Raw genomic sequence first — 18,184 nt, 5'->3', positions numbered from 1 at the left:
GCAACAGGGCAAAAACAAGGCCGCTACCTGACAGGTACCAAGTGCCCATGAGGAGCTGTTGGGTGTGTGTGTCTTGAGGCTGAGGATTCTCCAGGCCAAAGGCATCCTTGAAAGCCAGGAGAGGGGAACTAGCCACACACAACCAACCCACAGGCTGAATGGCCTGGACAAGAGACCATTCCCAAGCTGATCAAGTCTACTGGAGCCCAGGGTACCCGCAAGCTACCCACTCAGGCCTTTCTAGGGAGGCCTAGAGGGCGCCTCTGGTGGGAGGTACAGGGTCATTCTGCTGTCCTACGTGGTCTGATAGCAGAGCCTGAGCCCGACTCTTAGCCGTTTAAGAACAAAGTTCCTGGGTCATTTTCTGTAGTTATAAACTGTGTCCTACCAGTGGGATACGGGCTGAGTCTACAGACCAGGGTGGAGGCTCCTGGGTAGGTATCTGGTCCTTACTGGGACAAATCAGCACCAGACTCCAGTGGTCTTCACAGAAATCCTTACTGGTCTCCATGTCTTCCCAACCTCCTCCTTACTGCTAGGAACAAAGATGGAGAACCTAGGGCAGCACACGGCCTAGGTACACATAGTGCGCGGGCAGATATGGGAGGCTTCCTGGGACGCAGAGTGCACCCTGTATACACCTACTCTAACGGCAGCCCCCGACCTTTGCTTTCCTACCTACTCCATGGTCTTCGTGACATCCAGATGTGCTTAATAAACCGCCTTGCTATTCGTTCTCCCAGGATGGTGCTGAGTAGGTGCCTAAGCCCTGAAGGGGCTCAGATCCCCCCACCCACCCAAAAGGGGAGAGGGACTGTTCCAAAGACCACAGGAACAGGAAATGCACGGCAGCATCATGCCCCGCCTAAGTAAAGGGCCCCGGCAGTACAGAAGGTCAAGGCCACCTCCTGTCCCCCAGCAAATAGGCTCACCAGAGTGGCAGCATTCTTAGGCATCCGCCGGAGCAATCAGATACAAGGAGAAAGGCAGGCCATGTTCTTATTTATAATCAGTCACCTCAGACCACACAGGAAGCGTTTTCATGCCAAATACACTAACTGGAAGGTGCCGAGAAGACAGGAAAGAGGTAAGAAAGGGTGGTTCACAGCTGAAAAGCCAACCTCAAAATGCTCCCAGGCTTCCCTTTAGGAAACAATTGTTGCATTTGCAAATAGAGTCACTGACACCCCCTCCCAAAGAAAATAAAACTCGGGGTGGGGAGCATGGGGGAGGGAGGCATGGGGGGTTGGTTGGTGGTTAAAGCTGGCAAAAGCAATTACTTCAGAAAGGATGAATGCCTGCTGGAACCAGAGCAGTCCAGGGAGGCCACGGATAGAGCAACCTGTCTTCGGTATCCTGATGGGCTCCCCATGCCCCTCATGTCCCTGCATGACAGCAGGCCTGCCCCAGGAGTCCACAGAAATACTGGGTGTGTTCTACAAACGCGCTTCTGCACCATCACACGGTGAAGGTACAGAACCGGCCATGACACCTGGAGCGCGCTTAGCTTCCCTGAAGAACAGAATAACACCCTTGCTCAAGACTTCTGGAAAGTATAGCCCAGAGCACACCTGGACTCAGGACTGTTTCTCTTTGGGTGGAGACACTTTGCAAGGCTGGCACTGCTGCCCCCTCCTATGAGACATGGTGTGGGCTACTGGCCTTCAGCCGCCCACCAAGCCTTATCCAAGCCTTGAGGTTTCAGTTCATCTGCTCCTGATAAACTAGTCCAACTGAATACAATTTACTGAACTTAGGAGATCTTGGTTACCTAGCAACAAATGAGTTGTACCTGGGATGGGGCTGCCACTCCTAATCTGAGCACAGCTCAATACCAGTAATGAGGTCTCCATAGCAATCCGAGGACGCTCATGGAAGCTTGAGGTTCTTACTGCTGTAGTTAAGTCCTTCAGGGGTGGTCATGGGATCTGGGGACATGACAAGCAGCAAAAAACATCTAGGCAACCATGAGCAAAACTGCAGGACTTGACTTGGGGCTGAAGAGAAGGTTCAGTAGTTAAAAACCACTTGCTGCTCTTACAGATGAGGGAGGTTCAGTTCCCAACACTGATAAGGTAGGTGGCTCTCAACTGTCTGTAGCTCCAGATCTAGGGGAATCTGAAGCCCTCTTTTGGTCTCCAAAGGTACTGCACTCCCATGGTGAACTTACAGGCAAAATACTTACACGCATTAAAAATTTCAGGACAATTCAGGGTGTGGTGGTGCACACCTTTAGTCCCAGCACTCCCAAAGCAGAGACAGATTACTGAGTTCAAGGCTAGCCAGGTCTACAAAGGAAGCCCTGGACAGCTACCGCTGATTACACTCAGAAACCCTGATTTGAAAACACACACACACACACACACACACACACACACACACACACACACACACACACCAAAAGCCAAAAAAACTCCTTCAGTACATGAAATTCTGTTTTATCAGGCTACACCCACACACAAAAGGGGGTGATGGAATGGGGGGAGGGAGGGTTTGCACAAACCCTCTTGGATGCTTGAGTCATTTTCTCTTCTGCTCTTCAGAGGTCATCTTGACCAGACAAACCAGAACTAAGGATGAGAATGCATGGTGGTGTGCTGCCCACTTGTACTTCAAGGCCAAGCCTCCTTACTAACAAGCTGTATTATCTTTGTTTACACAATAAGGCATTGCCAAATAGAATGCGTTCCTCAAAGCAAAATGGCACAATGGGTAAGGACACCCATTGCCAAGCCTGGTAAGTCGAGTTTGATTTCTGGAACCCACATGGTAGAGAGAACTGACTCCCCCAGGCTGTCCCCTGACCTTCATGTGTATGCTGTGAGACATGCAGTGTACACACACACACACACACACACACACACACACACAGGAGTATCCGTAAAAAAACAGCTTTTAAAAAAATGAAACACTGAGAGGTTTTTAAAGAAGGATGCTAAAACACACCATCTATGAAGCCAAACCTCACACAACTGGTCAAGGACAGAGACAGCAACACCACTGGGCCTTAAAGACAACACACAGGTCTCGGGCCCTTCGCCACCCCTCAACACAATGTTAAACACTCTACTATGAAATAAAATTCTGAAAAACAAAAGAAAGAAAGCCTCAATTCTGCAAACATCCTTGAAGAGGTGACCCTTGGTCGTATTAGGAGGATGGTGTCTAAGTTACACAGAGGAAGGATGGGAAGGCATTCAGTGATGGGGACACCAGACAGCCCTCTACTCAGGGGCTAGGCCAGGCCTCTTGCTGAGGACCAGCTGCTGCTCCCTAGTGAAAGCAGGCAGAGCTGGAATGTTTAGACTGAGAGAGGCAAAACCAGCCCTGAATGTGAAATCAGTACAGCAAATCTGGACATTCCTTTGGTGCTGGACTGGGGGCCTGCCACACACGGCAACTGTAGAGAGTTGCCTTCCTGGCAGGTCCACACTGAAAACAGAATAAACAGTCCATAAAACAATCCAGCCCCCTTGACATGCATAAACCACGAGACTGACCCTGCAGGACCATAAGGGGAGCCTCAGCGGATAAACTATCTACCAGGTGACCTAGACCAGCAGTACTGGTCAGAAAATGGATGAACCAGCTTCCCTGCTTACTCACCAGGCTCTCTGTTGGGGCAAGGATATATAAGGTGACCGACAGTGAGACAGAGTAGAGACCCTGGCAAACCAGGAGCCCCTGGGAATGTGCTGTTGTGTCCACTCATGGGCTGGCCATTCCCACAGGGACATTCCCATCAACAGCCAGGCGTATGGACAGGAGAGCCCGGCCAGGTGCGGCTGACCCAGGCTGCCTGCAAGAGCAGTCAGAGCTTAATAGCAGACATAATCCTCACTGGCATGGCTGAGGTGTAAAGCCAGTTCACACCCTAGACTCCTCCAGGAAGACTGGCTTTGGGCAGGAAGGTAGGTGGCCCCCGGGGCTCTGGAAGCTCCACTTATGGGCATCTGAGCACTCCAGGAGAAGAGAAGCAGCTCCCCAAAATTTTCCATGGAACTTAATCAGCCTCAAAGCCAATAAATCCTGGTGTGGTGTTTACGTAAGCGCTCCCAGTCTCTGGCCCTCAGCCAGTGCTCCAAAACCTACGCTGTGCCAGCTGTCGGCAGTGGGGTGCCCTCTGTGCTGCCCCCACCCTGCCTCACCAACCTAAAAGAAAAAGTCAATGAATCATAGAAATGTTCCTCCTATAAACGGAATATAAACGTTTATTAAGAAATTACGGGAACCAGGTCAGGCATTTTGCAATCTTAGTCATACTAGCTAATTAAAAAAAAAAAAATCAAAATAGAAACCCATCTTAGAAACTTGAGACAATGAAAGCTTCTCTAGCCAAGGAGCGCTTGGAGCCCAGACTCAGCTTGGTTGTCAAGGCAACTCAGTATTTACCTCCAGTTCTGCTGTGTAGGAGGATCCTGACTGGGACCAGGAACAGCCAACCAAGCCACCTCCTCCCCAACACCACGCAGGAGAGGTGCCAGGGTGTCCCCAGAGAGCAGAAGGAGGAAGCCACAGTTTCCCTCGGGGATGTGTGCTGTCTCCCCAGCATAGACACCTATAGCACAAGGGAGAGGCACCTACATTCTCCTTCCTTCAGCCCCCTGTGCCCCAGTTCCTTGAGGGCTGGAAACCACTGAAGGCAAGTTAGAACCAGCTTGAGTCCAAAGTACAAGGAGGAAAGAAATTAAGGGTGGATGTGCCCAGACTGCACCCTCAGCTGGACAGCCCATGCCCACACTCAGATCCTATCCAGGCTCCTAGTCTGTGGGGAGGCCTGAGGGAGAGCAAATTCCCTCCTGTTCAACTACGGGTCCCCTCTATACCCGGAGACCAGTCCTGTCTGCACAGGCGCCTCCAGACACGCTACTCCCTCCTTCTCTGCTCTTGCAGGACATCAGGCTTTCTAAAGGGGTCAAGTACCACAGGGACAACCGTTCCTGCTGCAGCCTGTATACCTACAGGGCGTCTTACGGCTGACTTCCATCCAAGGGAGCAACTGACCCATGTGCCGGCTGAACGGCTCATATATGTGTACAAAGTACACGCAAAGGCACATATGCATACATGTACATGTGGGCACACATCCATACACACCCACATAAACTCTTTCTTCTAAGCCAAGCTCCGCGGGTAACTGGACAAATGAGTTCGAAACACTGGATCATAATTCAGGCTAAGAGCCAGATGTAGGAGTGAAGACCTATAATTCTAGCTCTTTGAGAGGCTGGGGCAGGAGAACCCCAAGTTCCAGTACAGCCTAGGCAACTTAATGACATTACTGATAGAGAAAAACTGCTGGGGCTCAGTGGAAAAAGTACTTGCCTAGCATATATAAAACCGGGGATTCGATCTCTAGCAATGGAATACTGCTCATTATGATGACAAAGTAGAAGAATGGGGACAGGAAAATAAAGGCTGAAGTTTCTCAAAAGCTAAGAGTGTGAACTTAAGAGTGATACAATTATCCAAAGCACAAAGCCTCTCCATGGGACAGGCCGTACCAGAACCTTGTCTTGCAGGCCTGGCAGTTTAGGAAAACCAGCTTTCTGACTGCTAACATGGCAGAACCGTGCCAGTGCGGGTAACACCCTGACTGTTCTATTTGAGAGAGCCACATCCCTCCACGAAGTCTGGCAGGCACACAGCCTTGACATATGGACATTCTGCAGAGCCCCACGCTCGCACAGAAGACACAGTGGGTTGTGTCAGGCCAAGTAGCAAAGGGGGCACTCTAGAAAAGATGACAGCTCCAAGTCCCTTTGCGTCCCGGGTGCTGCCATGGGCTGATAGTCAAAAACAGCAGATCAGAGAAAATCTTCCTGAGAACCTCAGAGAGCCTGAGGCAATCTGAGGGTCCCAAAGGCCACTCAGGAAACCTGGTGGGAGAGGAGCATGGGAGAAACATGTAGGCACCATCACCACTAAGCAAACCAAGGTGGTGGGATGGGGTGCTGAGTGCAAGGACACTGGAGAGGCACGGGCAAGACAAGGAGAGCCTGCTAAGGACTAGACACCTCAGCCAACACATCTTCATGTGACTGCCGGCCACTATGTAATTAGCTTAAGCTCACCGTCCTTGTTCAAACAACATGTCTGGGGCTTGTGGTTGGAAAGAGGTCCAGGTTCACCCCGGGGTACCCACCTCCAGGTCCGAGGCCTGAGTGGAACAAGAGCCAGATAGTGCTTTGAGTGGCTCCCCAGCCAATAGCCAGGAGAGCGGCCTAACCGTTCCCACAACTCCAGGCCAATCTTCTGAGCACACACCGCTGTGCACCTTCACTAGCTCCCAGGAGTTTGGTCTATGAGTCCAAGTCCCCCCCATGATGTCCTCTTTCCCATCGCTTCTTTGTACAACCCTTTCCTACTTCCCAAGCCAAGCAAGCTCCCTTTGTTCTTTCTCTTCCCCAGTCCTGTGTGTGTGTGTGTGTGTGTGTGTGTGTGTGTGTGTGTGTGTGTGTGTGTGTGAGAGAGAGAGAGAGAGAGAGAGAGAGAGAGAGAGAGAGAGAGAGAGAGAGCAAAGTGCAAGTGCATGCTCATCTGTGGAGACCCAAGGTTGTTGACTCCAGTTGATACTTTCCACTTTTATTTTTTGAGACAGTCTCATTGATTCAGCTAGGCTGGCCAGCCAATGAGCTTCAGGGGTTCTTCCTGGCTCTGCTCCCATCCCCAACCCCACCCCCAGCTAGGAAGAGTTGGGGTTACAGGCCCAGGCTGCCTCCACAGCTTTTCACACAGGTTCTGTGTGGACTCCGGACCTCTTGCTTAGGATGGCAGGCCCTCAATCAAGTGAGCCATTTCCCAGGCCTGTTCTCTGTTTTTACAGTTAAGGACAAAAGGGGTCAGAGAAGGAATTCACAGCAGTAAGACGCTCCTGCTGTTACTGCAGGACTGACACACTCTGGTGTGTCTTGAAAACCGATTCTTAGGATTCCCTAAAGCTACCTGCACACCACAAGAACTTCCCAGAAGACTTGTTCCTTGTAGAGAGTGGACCCTTTCCAGCAAGGCTCCCAGGCCCCACAAGAAGAGCTCATCTGCCTTGGGATCCCACATATGAAACCCAAGGACTGCTCAGTCCCATAAACCTGAGGACTGTGCCGACTTCAAAGGTTCTCACCGTAAGAAAAGAGGTAGCCAGGAAAAGGACCACATACCCATAAAGGTTAACTACTGGCTCTCCAACTTGGTGTGTGCTGTCAATGTGGCTGGGGCAAGGTGATCCTCTAAGAAGTCTCTGGCTGCTGTCAAACTTCCTTCCACAGGAGACCAACCAGTGCCAAAGCGCTACCTTTAGAAGTCCCCTCAAGACCCAGGGACGTCACTGAGCCACTGACTCTCTGGCAAGTGGCTTCTTCTGTAACTTGGGGATCAAACAGAGCCTCATTCTTCTTCAAGCGTGAGCCGCACACCCGAGGCCTGATAAGTGTCTTTTAATTTGGGTCCCCATGTCTTGCTCTTCCATGATGCACCCTGGGTCTGGCTCTGAGGAGATAAGCCTGCCCTGCCCCCCACACCCCCGTGGCAGAAGTACAAGGACATTTAATCTAGGGTTTCAAGCCTCAGGGCTTTTCTAAGCAGGTCACCTTGGGACAGACTGGCCAATGGCCACGGAGTGTGGCCAAGTTCCTGGTTAGCAAGTGTTTTTGTGTTCAGAGAGAGAGAGAGAGAGAGAGAGAGAACACACACAAACAGATGCCCACCCCCACCCCCGGGAAAAAAAACCTCTGAAAGTATGTTCTTGGTTTGGTTTGTTTGAACCATGCTGCAAAGGAGGGGTTTGTCTAAACCATGATACCATGCCATGTTCCACCAAATGTGCGTGTATAAGGAATGTATATACACACATGTGCACACACTAGGGCATACACCCACAGTGCTCATACCCAGACCTTCATCAGGAGTAATAATGGAAAGATAGAAGACGTAACAGCCAGCTACAAGTCAGAGAGAGTTGGGCACGGACACCAGCACTCAGGAGCAGGGCAAGACCAAGCTAAATAGCAAGACCCCATATAGATAGATAGATAGAGAGAGAGAGAAAGGAAGAAAGAATGAATGAATGAATGGATTGATCTAGGCAAAGAAAAAAATCAAATGAGGACAGATTGGGCAGATGGACACCTCTTTACCACACAGTCCTATTTCCAAACAAGGGAACCCTGCACCTCTACCAAAAGCAAGACTCATAAAAAGCTCATCCACAGTTGTTGGGGCTGTGGGTGGACCCTAAAATACAACTCAGAAGTGAAAAGCAGAGTATCCACATAGCCGGCATACTCCAGCTCTGAATGCCTGGCTCAGACATTACATTTACGTGTGTCTTAGGGTTTCTATTGTAATAAAACAAGCAAGGCAGCTTCTAGAAGAATGAGTTTATTTGGGGTTATATTTCCAGAGGATTAGGGTCCATAATGGTGAGGTACAGAAGGTAGCAGACATGGTGGCTGAAGCTGAGCGGTAAGGGCTCAAACCTCAAACCACAAACAGGAAGCCAAGAAAGCAAACTCAAAATGGTGTCTGTCTTTTTAACTCTCGAGGCCCACCCCCCCAGTGACGTACTTCCCTAGCAAGGCCACACCCACTCGGCCTCTCCAAATGGCACTAAGTAGGGACCAAGTATTCAAATGGCAGAGAGTATGGAGGGGCATTTATCACTCAAATTTTCACAACATGAGTACATGTATGTGTGTTTACATGTATACAGACAGACAGTCAAGGGATAAAGGCAGGGCTTTTGCCTGAAGGATCACTATTCTGGCTCCCAGCCAGCACCTTATACCCAGTCTATCCCTGCTAGGAGGACTCGACAGTTGAGGTTCGGGTCCCCATTACACTGGCCTATGACAATGGCTGCATCCTTCTCCGCGCTGTGCCTAGGGAATGGGTGGCAGCTGCTTCATCACCCCAGTCCTGCTCAGAGGGCAGAGCCAACTTCTAAACTACCTAGCCTTTACTTTCTACTTTGAAGAGAAGCTGACTTCTTGAGAGAAATCCCATTCGAGCTATAAAAAGCAAGCAAAGCCACACAGACTCAGTGGGCACAGGAGAGCTCTGTCTTCTTGAATGTGGGTAGTGTCCCACCAGGTCCTATAGGTGCTGGTGACAACCACCATCCAGAGGAGCAAGCCAAGTGGGGTACAGGAGGTCGGGCCAAGAATGATACCAATCACCCTCTGACTGACTACAAATGCACCCGAACGCACTTTCACTATGAGTGATGCTCTGGAGCACTTGCTTAGGGAGGGCAATGCCCAACATTCCTTCAGGATACTCTGTTAACTTTAAGAAAAACATGTCCCTGTATAATAGGGATTCAACAAGTACCATCTTTTTGTTAAAAATGTTTAATAGATATATTTCTTTACTTACATTTCAAATGTTATTCCCCTTCCCGGTTTCCTGTCCATAAGCCCCCATTCCCTCCCCTCCCCGTCCCCCATAGGGGGTATTCCCCCTATACAGCCCCCTTATTGCCCCCCCATTCCCCTGAACTGGGGGTCCAACCTTGGCAGGACCAAGGGCTTCCCCTTCCACTGGTGCCCCAACAAGGCTATCCTCTGCTACGTACGCAGTTGGAGCCCAGGGTCAGTCTTTCGGAACAAGTACCATCTTAACCATGTGATCCGGCAAGGGAACTAGTTGGCATCTCTTCTCTAGAGTGGTTAAGAGCACTTGTAGCTCTTACAGCAGCCTGGGTTCAGTTCCCAGAACACACGTGACGGCTCACAACCAGTACCTCTAGTTCCAAAGGATCTGGTGCCCTCTTCTGACCTCCTTAGATGCCAGGCATGCAAAACACTTGTACACTTAAAGTAAATATATCTAAATAAACTTTTCTTAAATGTCAATTTCTCAAATGGTCAAAAGACATACTGTGCTAGACTCACGGAAGCCGAGGACGACCTGTACCGCCTAGATAGATCCTGGCTGGGAATTTGGGGACTCCTTACAGAAGCTGAATACAGACAGCACTTATAAGAAATAGCCTGGGAAGGGCAGAGCATGGCACAGTATCAGCTGCTCAGCCCCAGTCCCTAAGCACTCGCAGGAGTCATACCAATGTGTGTATGTGGGGGGTGAGTGCCTTTCTTACCTGTGTCACACAGAATGCTAGCCAAGGAGCACATGGTAGGTAGCACTTGTGCTGTGCCTCAAAAGCACACAGTCCACTGCAAACCCTTGATGCACCCTCGCCTACAGTGTGTGCATTTTTTAAAAGATTTTTTTTTTAAATTTATATGAGAACATACAATAGCTGTCTTCAGACACACCAGAAGAGGGCATCGGATCCCATGACAGATGGCTGTGAGCCACCATGTGGTTGCTGGGAATTGAACTCAGCACCTCTGGAAGAGTAGTCGGTGCTTTGAACCACTGAGCCATCCATCTCCACTCTTAACCCATCGGAGCCTTAATTTCCTTATTTAAAATGAGCTGTTCCGCTAGTTCTGTCAGATATGGCTGCATACTCCTGAAATCCCAGCCACCCATGCGGCTGACTAAAAGCTGAATGTCATCTTTGGCCACCTGGGAAGATCTTGCCTTGACATAAACTAAAAAGTATTGGGGATGCAGCTCAGTGATAGAATAGCTACCTACCATGCCTGCTTAGGTTTGCTCCCCAGTACCACAAGCACAAACCCTATATCCTAGGGTCCTCCTGAGAAAGTACAGAGATGCCTCACACCAAGCATGTGGTGTGGGAGTGTCAGAGATGTGGCTGAGAGCATACCCCTATCATCCTAAATCAGTGGTTCTCAATCTGTAGATCGTGACTCCCACAGGGGTTACACATCAGATACCTTACGTATCAGATATCTACACTGCAATTCATAACAGTAGCCAAAATACAGTTGTGAAGTAGTAAGGAAATAATTTCATGATTGGGGGTCACCACAAACATGAGGAACTGTATTTAAGGATTGGAACGGGAGAAGGTTGAGAACCACTGATCTAGATGTTCTCGTGAACCATTTAAAGTACAAACTGTATATATTTTAATGCACTGCTATCTGAAAATCTCTGTGAGGTCTCTGATGCAGGCCGAGAATTGCAGGACACAAGGATGGTGTGCCTCTCCACAGACACACGTACATCCCTCTGTGCTCCTTGGGTTTCTTTGGGTATATATTTAAATGCACACACATGCACGAGTGTGTTTATGAGCATCTTAACTGTGTGTTTCCTCATCTTTAACAGCTTTGGGATCTAATTCACCTTGTCCCTTTGCTTTGCTACAACTAAGAATCAAATAACCACAAGGTAAAAAGTTACATAGTTAGCAGGAACAAGCAGGACCTGAGGATAGAAAGGCTGTCACGAGTTCATTTTGGTGCCTGCCAACAAGGCCCTTCTCTGAGGGGCTCCCTAGCACTCTGTACCCCAGATCCAAGGCCTCTTCTGGAGCGACCTCTAGCCTATGACTTACCCTTGCCTGTCAGCACATCCCAGTCCCTGGTCGGGCAGGGGGCTTCTGTGCAGGGAAGCACAGTTGACTGTCATAGGGACTGAACACTAAGTGAGCATTTATTCCCAAGGATCTGGAAAAACCAGCGCCAAGGAAGCCAGGGGAGCAGGCACAGGGTCTGTGGGAGTAAGCCTGGTCTAAACCGTCTAATGTGGGTCTAGATTCTAAAGCTCTACGGCAGCAAAGAAGAACTAGAGATAAAAACTCTTTTGAAAGACAGCAGTGACACAGCAGGTCTCCTCCTCCACGCAGGGGAGACCAAGAAGTGCAGCTGGTTCCTTGTCTTTCAGGCCGACAGGCTCCACACGTACTGTAATCAGCTCACAGACAGTGTGAGCAATGCCACCGGGTCTCTACAGAAATCACCAGCTCCTCTGCACAGAGACAGTCACCTACAAGCTGGACACAGCAGAACCAAAGCCTGACGCACGACTACGCTTTCATCGGGAGACAGGAGGTCACGAAAGCCATGGCCTGGCCCTAGGGCCAACCATTCCACGGAAGGCTCACACCACAAAGAACAGTACTGTCTCCTTTAAGTAAACACACGGAGCAAACCCTGCAGAAGAGCCTACTCATGCACGTCTTAAATGTCAGTGTGGCTGCACAAGTATGCACACATGTAAACACACCGAGGAATCCAGAAAGAAATGCACAGCGCAGGTGGCAATGGGTATCTGTTTGGGAGACAGTTCTCTGTGCTACTTGTCCAGAAGAGACCATCTACAGGATGGCTGAGATAGGGCTAGAAGCCATTGGAATAGCAATGCTCTTGGACAAAGGGCTGCTCATCAAGGAGCTAGGCTCTGCCCTAGGTCCTACCCAAGCCATGCCCTGCCTTCTGGGCAGCTATGTCAGAGTACCTACCAGTGAGCAGAGAAGCCAGCAGTGTATTGGAAACGAGGCTCTGAGGTCAGTGTGCACACTGGGAAGAGGAGGCTGAACTATATGGCCCAGGAATCCCATCAAGAATCAAATCCCTGCTTAGTGGGGAAGGATAAATCTGCAGGCTAACCCCTCGGAAATGAATGCAGGGAACTGCTGAGGGCAATCTTATTCTACTTCCTAACCCCTGCCCCAAACACGAGCAGGCAACCACAAGCCCCGTTCCTGGCTGCAGTGGAAGGACTATGCCCAACGCTGCACTTACCTTCCTCGGGATGCCCCAAGATCCACAGGGAGCATACAAGGAAGTATTTCGGTTCTAGGTGCTAGAAAGGAGAGCAGCACAAAACCACTTTGAAGACAATTCTTTATGGGAACAAGGAGAGAGGAGGAATCTATTCAGGGTATCTGAAAACCAACCAAGTGACCCACCATTCCACTTCAGTCCTACCAGCCATGCAGGCCTCTCCAGATGTGTGTGTGTGTGTGTGTGTGTGTGTGTTTGGGGGGGGAGGGGGGTCGCTGCTCAAAGGAAGGAGTAGGCCTTCTGAAAATCCTCACATTTCCACCTCAAATCCCCCAGCCTCCAAAACAACCTGCTCTTCCAAAAGTAAGGTCAGCAACACCCCCCCCCGCCCCCAAATATGGGCTGAGAGGTTCCAATTAAATAAACAAGCGGCTTGGGTTGCTGCATTTCTTTGTTCTATCCATTTGCTGTAACACTGACTACTGAAATGTAGGCAACGGTCCACAGAACTACTAGGGAGGGGTCATCACCTTACAGCTAAGCAGAAGGGGCATCACTTTGCAAACAGCTGTTTAGGCAGAGGACACCCATACCAGAGGAGAGCCCTAGCTACGTACCCTTGTCCTTCTCAAGGGCACTAAACACACAGCACCCTACTCCCAGCTTTCTAGGTGGCCAGGGCACAAGCCACTAAACCACAGCAAAGCTTGAGAAAGTTGCCGGCTATCTTGTTAGCTAAGGGGGTGATAATAATCACTGCTGCCATGCAACTCTTATTCTGGGGGGGGGGGTGTTCGGGTGGAGTAGATGTGGCAAGGCGTTACTCAGCCACTGCGATCCACGAACCAAACTGCCCCAAAGCCAGAACCTGAAATCCGGAGAAGATTAAGTCACGCCCAGGGACCACCTTGCTGTGCCCAAGAAACGCCCTGTGTCTCTTACGAACATGAGGTATTTAAGCGCTACAGGATCTAGCAATGGCTTCCCAGAGCTTCCCGGATCAGAGGCAGAACCAGACTCCACCCAGGGGCAGGCGTTTGAAATGGGCAACTCTCATCATCAGACTCACCTGGGTACCAAATAAGATGCAGCCTAGACATCTACTGGAATTCCTAACCCTGCTCTCAAGAGGGCCTGGAACCTTACTTACAACTACCCCAGAGGTGCAGCCTTCCTCTATCTCAGCACATATGGAGGGCGGCACCGATTACAGACCGCAGAGCAACTCTTGGCACTAAAAAGAAGGCTGACTCTATCCTCTTCTACCTGCTGAGTTTCCTGGCGCTCCGAAGAGAATGGCTCCCTTTCCATTACGAAGATGCGGTCCCCAGCGCCCCCAAACGTTTTCTAAACGCCAACTGAGACTGAAAGGAGGAGCGAGCCAACAAGGAAAACATCTTGAACCCAACCCGCCCACGACGTCCAGCCCCTCCCCTCAGGCAAGTCCTCTGCCTTTCACCAGATCGGTTACGGAGTGCTGCAAGTGGGAAACCACGGTGAAATATTCTGCACCAAGATTTCTCAATCCGATAGCTGTTCGCCGAACCCACGCCCCAACTCAGCACTCTGGGTCCATCAAGTTATGAACCAAGCTCTCTGCTCCTCCCCCACAGCCACACCCACCCCGGCAGCGGCTTTCCCTTGCAGAACTGGGAACCCTACACAAATCCCACCCACCTCCTGGGCTCACACACCACGAATTTCGACTCCGAATGCCGGGGGATGACACAGGCTTCACTCAACCCCATCACCTGCCACGTGGTTTAAGGGACCACAGCAAAGGGCTGGGACTCCTCCTCATCCCCTGCCTTTATGGCCAAAGTTCTGAGTCGCCCCCCACCCACCCATCCCCGGCCTAGAGCTGGGGCTCGCTCCATTACAAATACACCGGCAGAAAGGCCTAGAGCTCTAGCCTCCACCGCTTCAGTGTCTTGAGCTTCTTGGTCTGCCACTTAACTGTTCTCAGCAAGAAAGAACAGCCCCTGGTAACAAAGTAACGGAATTGAGTATTTTTGCTATGAACTTGCCTCAAAGCTGTATAAAGAGTTAACTGTTACGAAAGAGTTTCCGTGAGCTCAAAGAAGAAAAAACAAAACCCTAAATGTTTGTGTTAACACCAAAAATGGAGGTGGGGGGGAACCTCCACATACGAATCAACTACCAAGAGTCGCGCTGCAAAGCAGTGCCCGGAAACCACAGAAGTGAGTGACCCCCAAGCCACCCCAGGTTTCAGGCTTAAGCCGGCCGCCCCCGTACAGGTGCCACCTGCCTGTACCCAGTCCAGGAGCAGGTGAGAGTTGGATCAGAAAGGGCAGTGAACGGAGCGCGCCTTTCTAGAGAAAGCGCAGCCCGACAGCGCAGCCCCCTGCGGCCGGGCGCGCCCCCGCCGGCCGGATGGGCTGGGGCTCCCACAAAGAGCCGCGGGGTGGGGAGCGAGGACTGGGACCGCCCCCCGCGTCGGCCAGCGCCGCCGCTGGGTCCGGTTGCGACAAATTAAACCTTAGAGCCCTGGAAAAATTACAGGAAGAAGAGAGCGAAGAATGTGCCGAGTGGCTGAAGAGAGCCCTGTCCCCGCGTGAACTTCGCCCGCCCCGGCCAGCCCCTCCCTCGCCAGAGCGCGCCCAGAGGCCTGGGGAGGGGGTGGCGAGACTCCAGCAACCGGAGCACCTACGCCCCAAAAGGGAGCGCCGCCCGTCCCCCCACCCCAACCACCTCCAGCGCACCTGCCCGCGCCGCCCGCAGCCCGGATGACGACATCTACCCCCGCGGCCCCGCCCCAAGAGCCCGGGAGGGGGCGTGCCCGATGGGGGCGCGGTCGCCGAGAGGGCGCCGGCTCGAAGCGCCACGGCCAGCGTCACGCGAGGCCGGAGCGCCAGGACAGGGGCGCGGCCGCGATCGCCCTCAGCTCACGGCTCCCCGCCCCCGGCCCCGGCCCCCTCTTGCGCTGAGCCCCGAGCTCTGGGGGCGTGGCCGGTCCCAAGCAGTCCCTAGTCCCCGCGTTCGCGGCGTCCCGGCCGCCCCACTGACCTGTGTGAGTTCTCAGGTGCGCCTTGAGGTGCGAAGATTTCCCGTAAACTTTCTCGCAGCCCGCGTAGTGGCACTTGTGCTTCCTCTGCGGGGACTCGAGGTCCGCGCGGCTCCGGCCCCGCCGACCCCTTTGTCTGAGGCCAGGCTCGCCGCTCCCCGCGGGGCCCGGCTCTGGCTCCAATGCCGCCTCGGGCTCGCTCCACGCGGGGCTGGGGGGCGCGGCCGGCGCGCCTGCTTGTCCGGGGGAGGCGGGCTCTGGGCCGGGCGGCGGCGCAGGGGGCGCGGGCGGCAGGCGGCAGGGGGTCCTCGCCTTGCGCGCAGCAGCCCCTTCTCTGCGTTCCGCGGGGGCGGGGGCCGGCGCCTGCTGGTTGAGGTCCGCTAGGATCCGAGCTACCACGAAAAGCGAGGCGCTGTCCTTGCCGTCGCGGCGCTCGTCAACGCGGGGCAGTGTGGGGGCGGCGGCGGCCGCGCCCTCGGGCCGGGGTTCAGGTCCTTCCCGCGGCTCGTGCACGACTGCGCGGCTGGACATGGACACGAGGCACTCGGCGGCAAAGTGATCCACATAGGCGGCGGCTGCCATGCTGCGGGCTCGGGCGCGCGGTGCTCTCGCAGGAGTCGTCAGCGGCGCATCCGCACCCACGGCCTCCGGAGAGCGGCGGGGGGCGGGGGCGCGGCGCGCCCTCTTCTCCGGCTGGGCTGGGCTAGGCTGGGCGCGTAGCCGCTTCTGCCGTCACCCGCGCGGCTCCGCGTCCGCCTGGCCGGGCACTGGAGGGTGAGCGCATGGGGGGCTCCAGTGAGGTGGGTCCGCGTGCGGCGTCAGAACCCGCCTGTCCTAGGGACGTCGAGCGGCGGCGACGTTAGGCACGACCCCTGCAAGTTGCGGTCGCAGTTCCACCGTGCATTGTGGCAGGCGGGACAGCCTCCGTGCGCGCCGCGGCTCGGTGTGGGCGGACCGGCCCCGGGGGTGGGCGGGGCCGGGGCCACATCTGGACCCGACGTCAGCCCCCAGCCACATCCTGGCGGCGCAGGTTACAGGCGGCAGCGGCCGCAGGGAGCAGCGCGCACGAAGGGGGCGGGGAGCCTGGAGCGCGCACCGTCCCTCCGGTGCGGTCGCGCGCCCGCGTCCTAGGAGGGGCGTGGCCAGTGGCAGACGCGAACTCCATTGGCTCTTGAGTACTTTATCCGGCCAATCCGGATCTCTAGAGGGCCCTACTGGCCGCGGGACCTGCGCGCGCCAGTGGGCGTGTCCCCTGGGCCTGCAAGAGGAGGGGCGGAAATCGGAGCCGGGCGCGGGGCGCGCAGACGCATGACGTCCGAGGGTGGCGGGCCGCTGTGTAGCGGCGCAGGGCTAGGGCGCGTGCCTCCCGCAGCGGGAACCTCGCCGGGCCTTTCCATGCCAGAGCTTTTGTGAGCAGGCAGCAGTGGGTGGCACGAGGATGGCAACGCTGGGGAGGGCACCCTGTGGTCGCTCGGCCGGCTGGGAGTGCGGGCAAGGTGGCGTATCTGTCCCGGCGGGACCTAGGCGGCCGACCTCGCCTTTAGGCGGCACATTTCCGAACCTCACCCCACCGCAGCGGAGTTCTCGGGTGGCCGGGCTTGCATTGCAGCCTCCAGCCACCTCCTCACCCTACTCCTACTGAGCTCAGGTCCTCGATGCAACCTTGGCCGGAGCCATGTCACTACTGGGGCCGCCCCGCCCCCGCGCGGCCGCACTGCCCTTGAGCCTATGTTAACCTGGCTGATGCAGGGCCCACCACTGCCAGTGCTGAGAGAGTGAGCTACGTGCTGGGGCTGCGGTCGCGGCTGTTCAGGGAACGCAGGGCCCCTTCCTCCCCCTTCCTGCCCCAGGCCTGCTGCCAACTTCTCCAGGCCGCCCCTCTCCCACCGCGGTCGTGGAGGCTTCAAACACCACCAGCTGCGAGGACCCCGCCCAGGGCGCCCCACCCATCCACTGTCTGGGCCTCTGAAGGAAATGCTCCGCTGCGCCCTGCCGGGGCCTTCCAACTAGGCCACCTTGCTCTAAAGTCTAGACACACATTCATGTTCTTTCTCTCTGAACACTAGGCCACCGTAAGAGAGACCATAGCTTCCTACTGCCTTTGAACCAATCTTAACACACTCAGGACTGGCCGCAACTGCCTCTGACCTGTGAGGATAGGATCAGCAGCCTCTGCTTTTCGTTGTGGATGATGCCTGGAAATAAGTCAGCCACTGGCAAGTCAGGGAGAGCGACTGCCGGTTGGTTGACCCCAGTGGGTTAAAGGGTCGGTCATCTTACTGGAGAAAAGTAAGAACTATGGCTCTGACTTTTAAGTTCTTCCCCAAATTAAATGGGAGCCTAAAATAGAAAAGACTTTGATTTCTGATAATCGGAGAAACATCGATTTGGTATTTTCAGTTTGGAAACTTGTTAATGTTTGAACACCCCTAAGTGTGAGCACACACCCTGAATTTCCTCACTGATGTCTTGTGGAGAAGCTGGATGAAGGCTTTGTAGGAGGGTCTCAACTTGGCAGAAAATAGTCATCTTTGTTCCAGGCAGATTGTGTTGATGA

The 18,184-nt window shown here is 53.6% G+C and overlaps 1 protein-coding gene across 1 annotated transcript in view; it reads right to left on the bottom strand.

Moving 5' to 3' along the window:
- The window catches only part of Klf13 (Kruppel like factor 13), a 43,361-nt gene extending 26,655 nt beyond the window's left edge, over positions 1–16,706 (bottom strand). Inside the window, exon 1 of the mRNA XM_032893472.1 lies at positions 15,630–16,706. Coding sequence (XP_032749363.1) covers positions 15,630–16,209 — 580 coding nt within the window. The 5' untranslated portion in view covers positions 16,210–16,706. The remainder of the gene's footprint in view (positions 1–15,629) is intronic.
- Between the last annotated feature and the right edge of the window lie 1,478 nt (positions 16,707–18,184).

This window comes from Rattus rattus, chromosome 2 (assembly GCF_011064425.1).
Source record: "Rattus rattus isolate New Zealand chromosome 2, Rrattus_CSIRO_v1, whole genome shotgun sequence".
NCBI classification, from domain to species: Eukaryota; Metazoa; Chordata; class Mammalia; order Rodentia; family Muridae; genus Rattus; species Rattus rattus.
The sequence above is the reverse complement of the archived record's forward strand: the minus strand, read 5'-3'. Positions and strand labels throughout refer to the sequence as shown.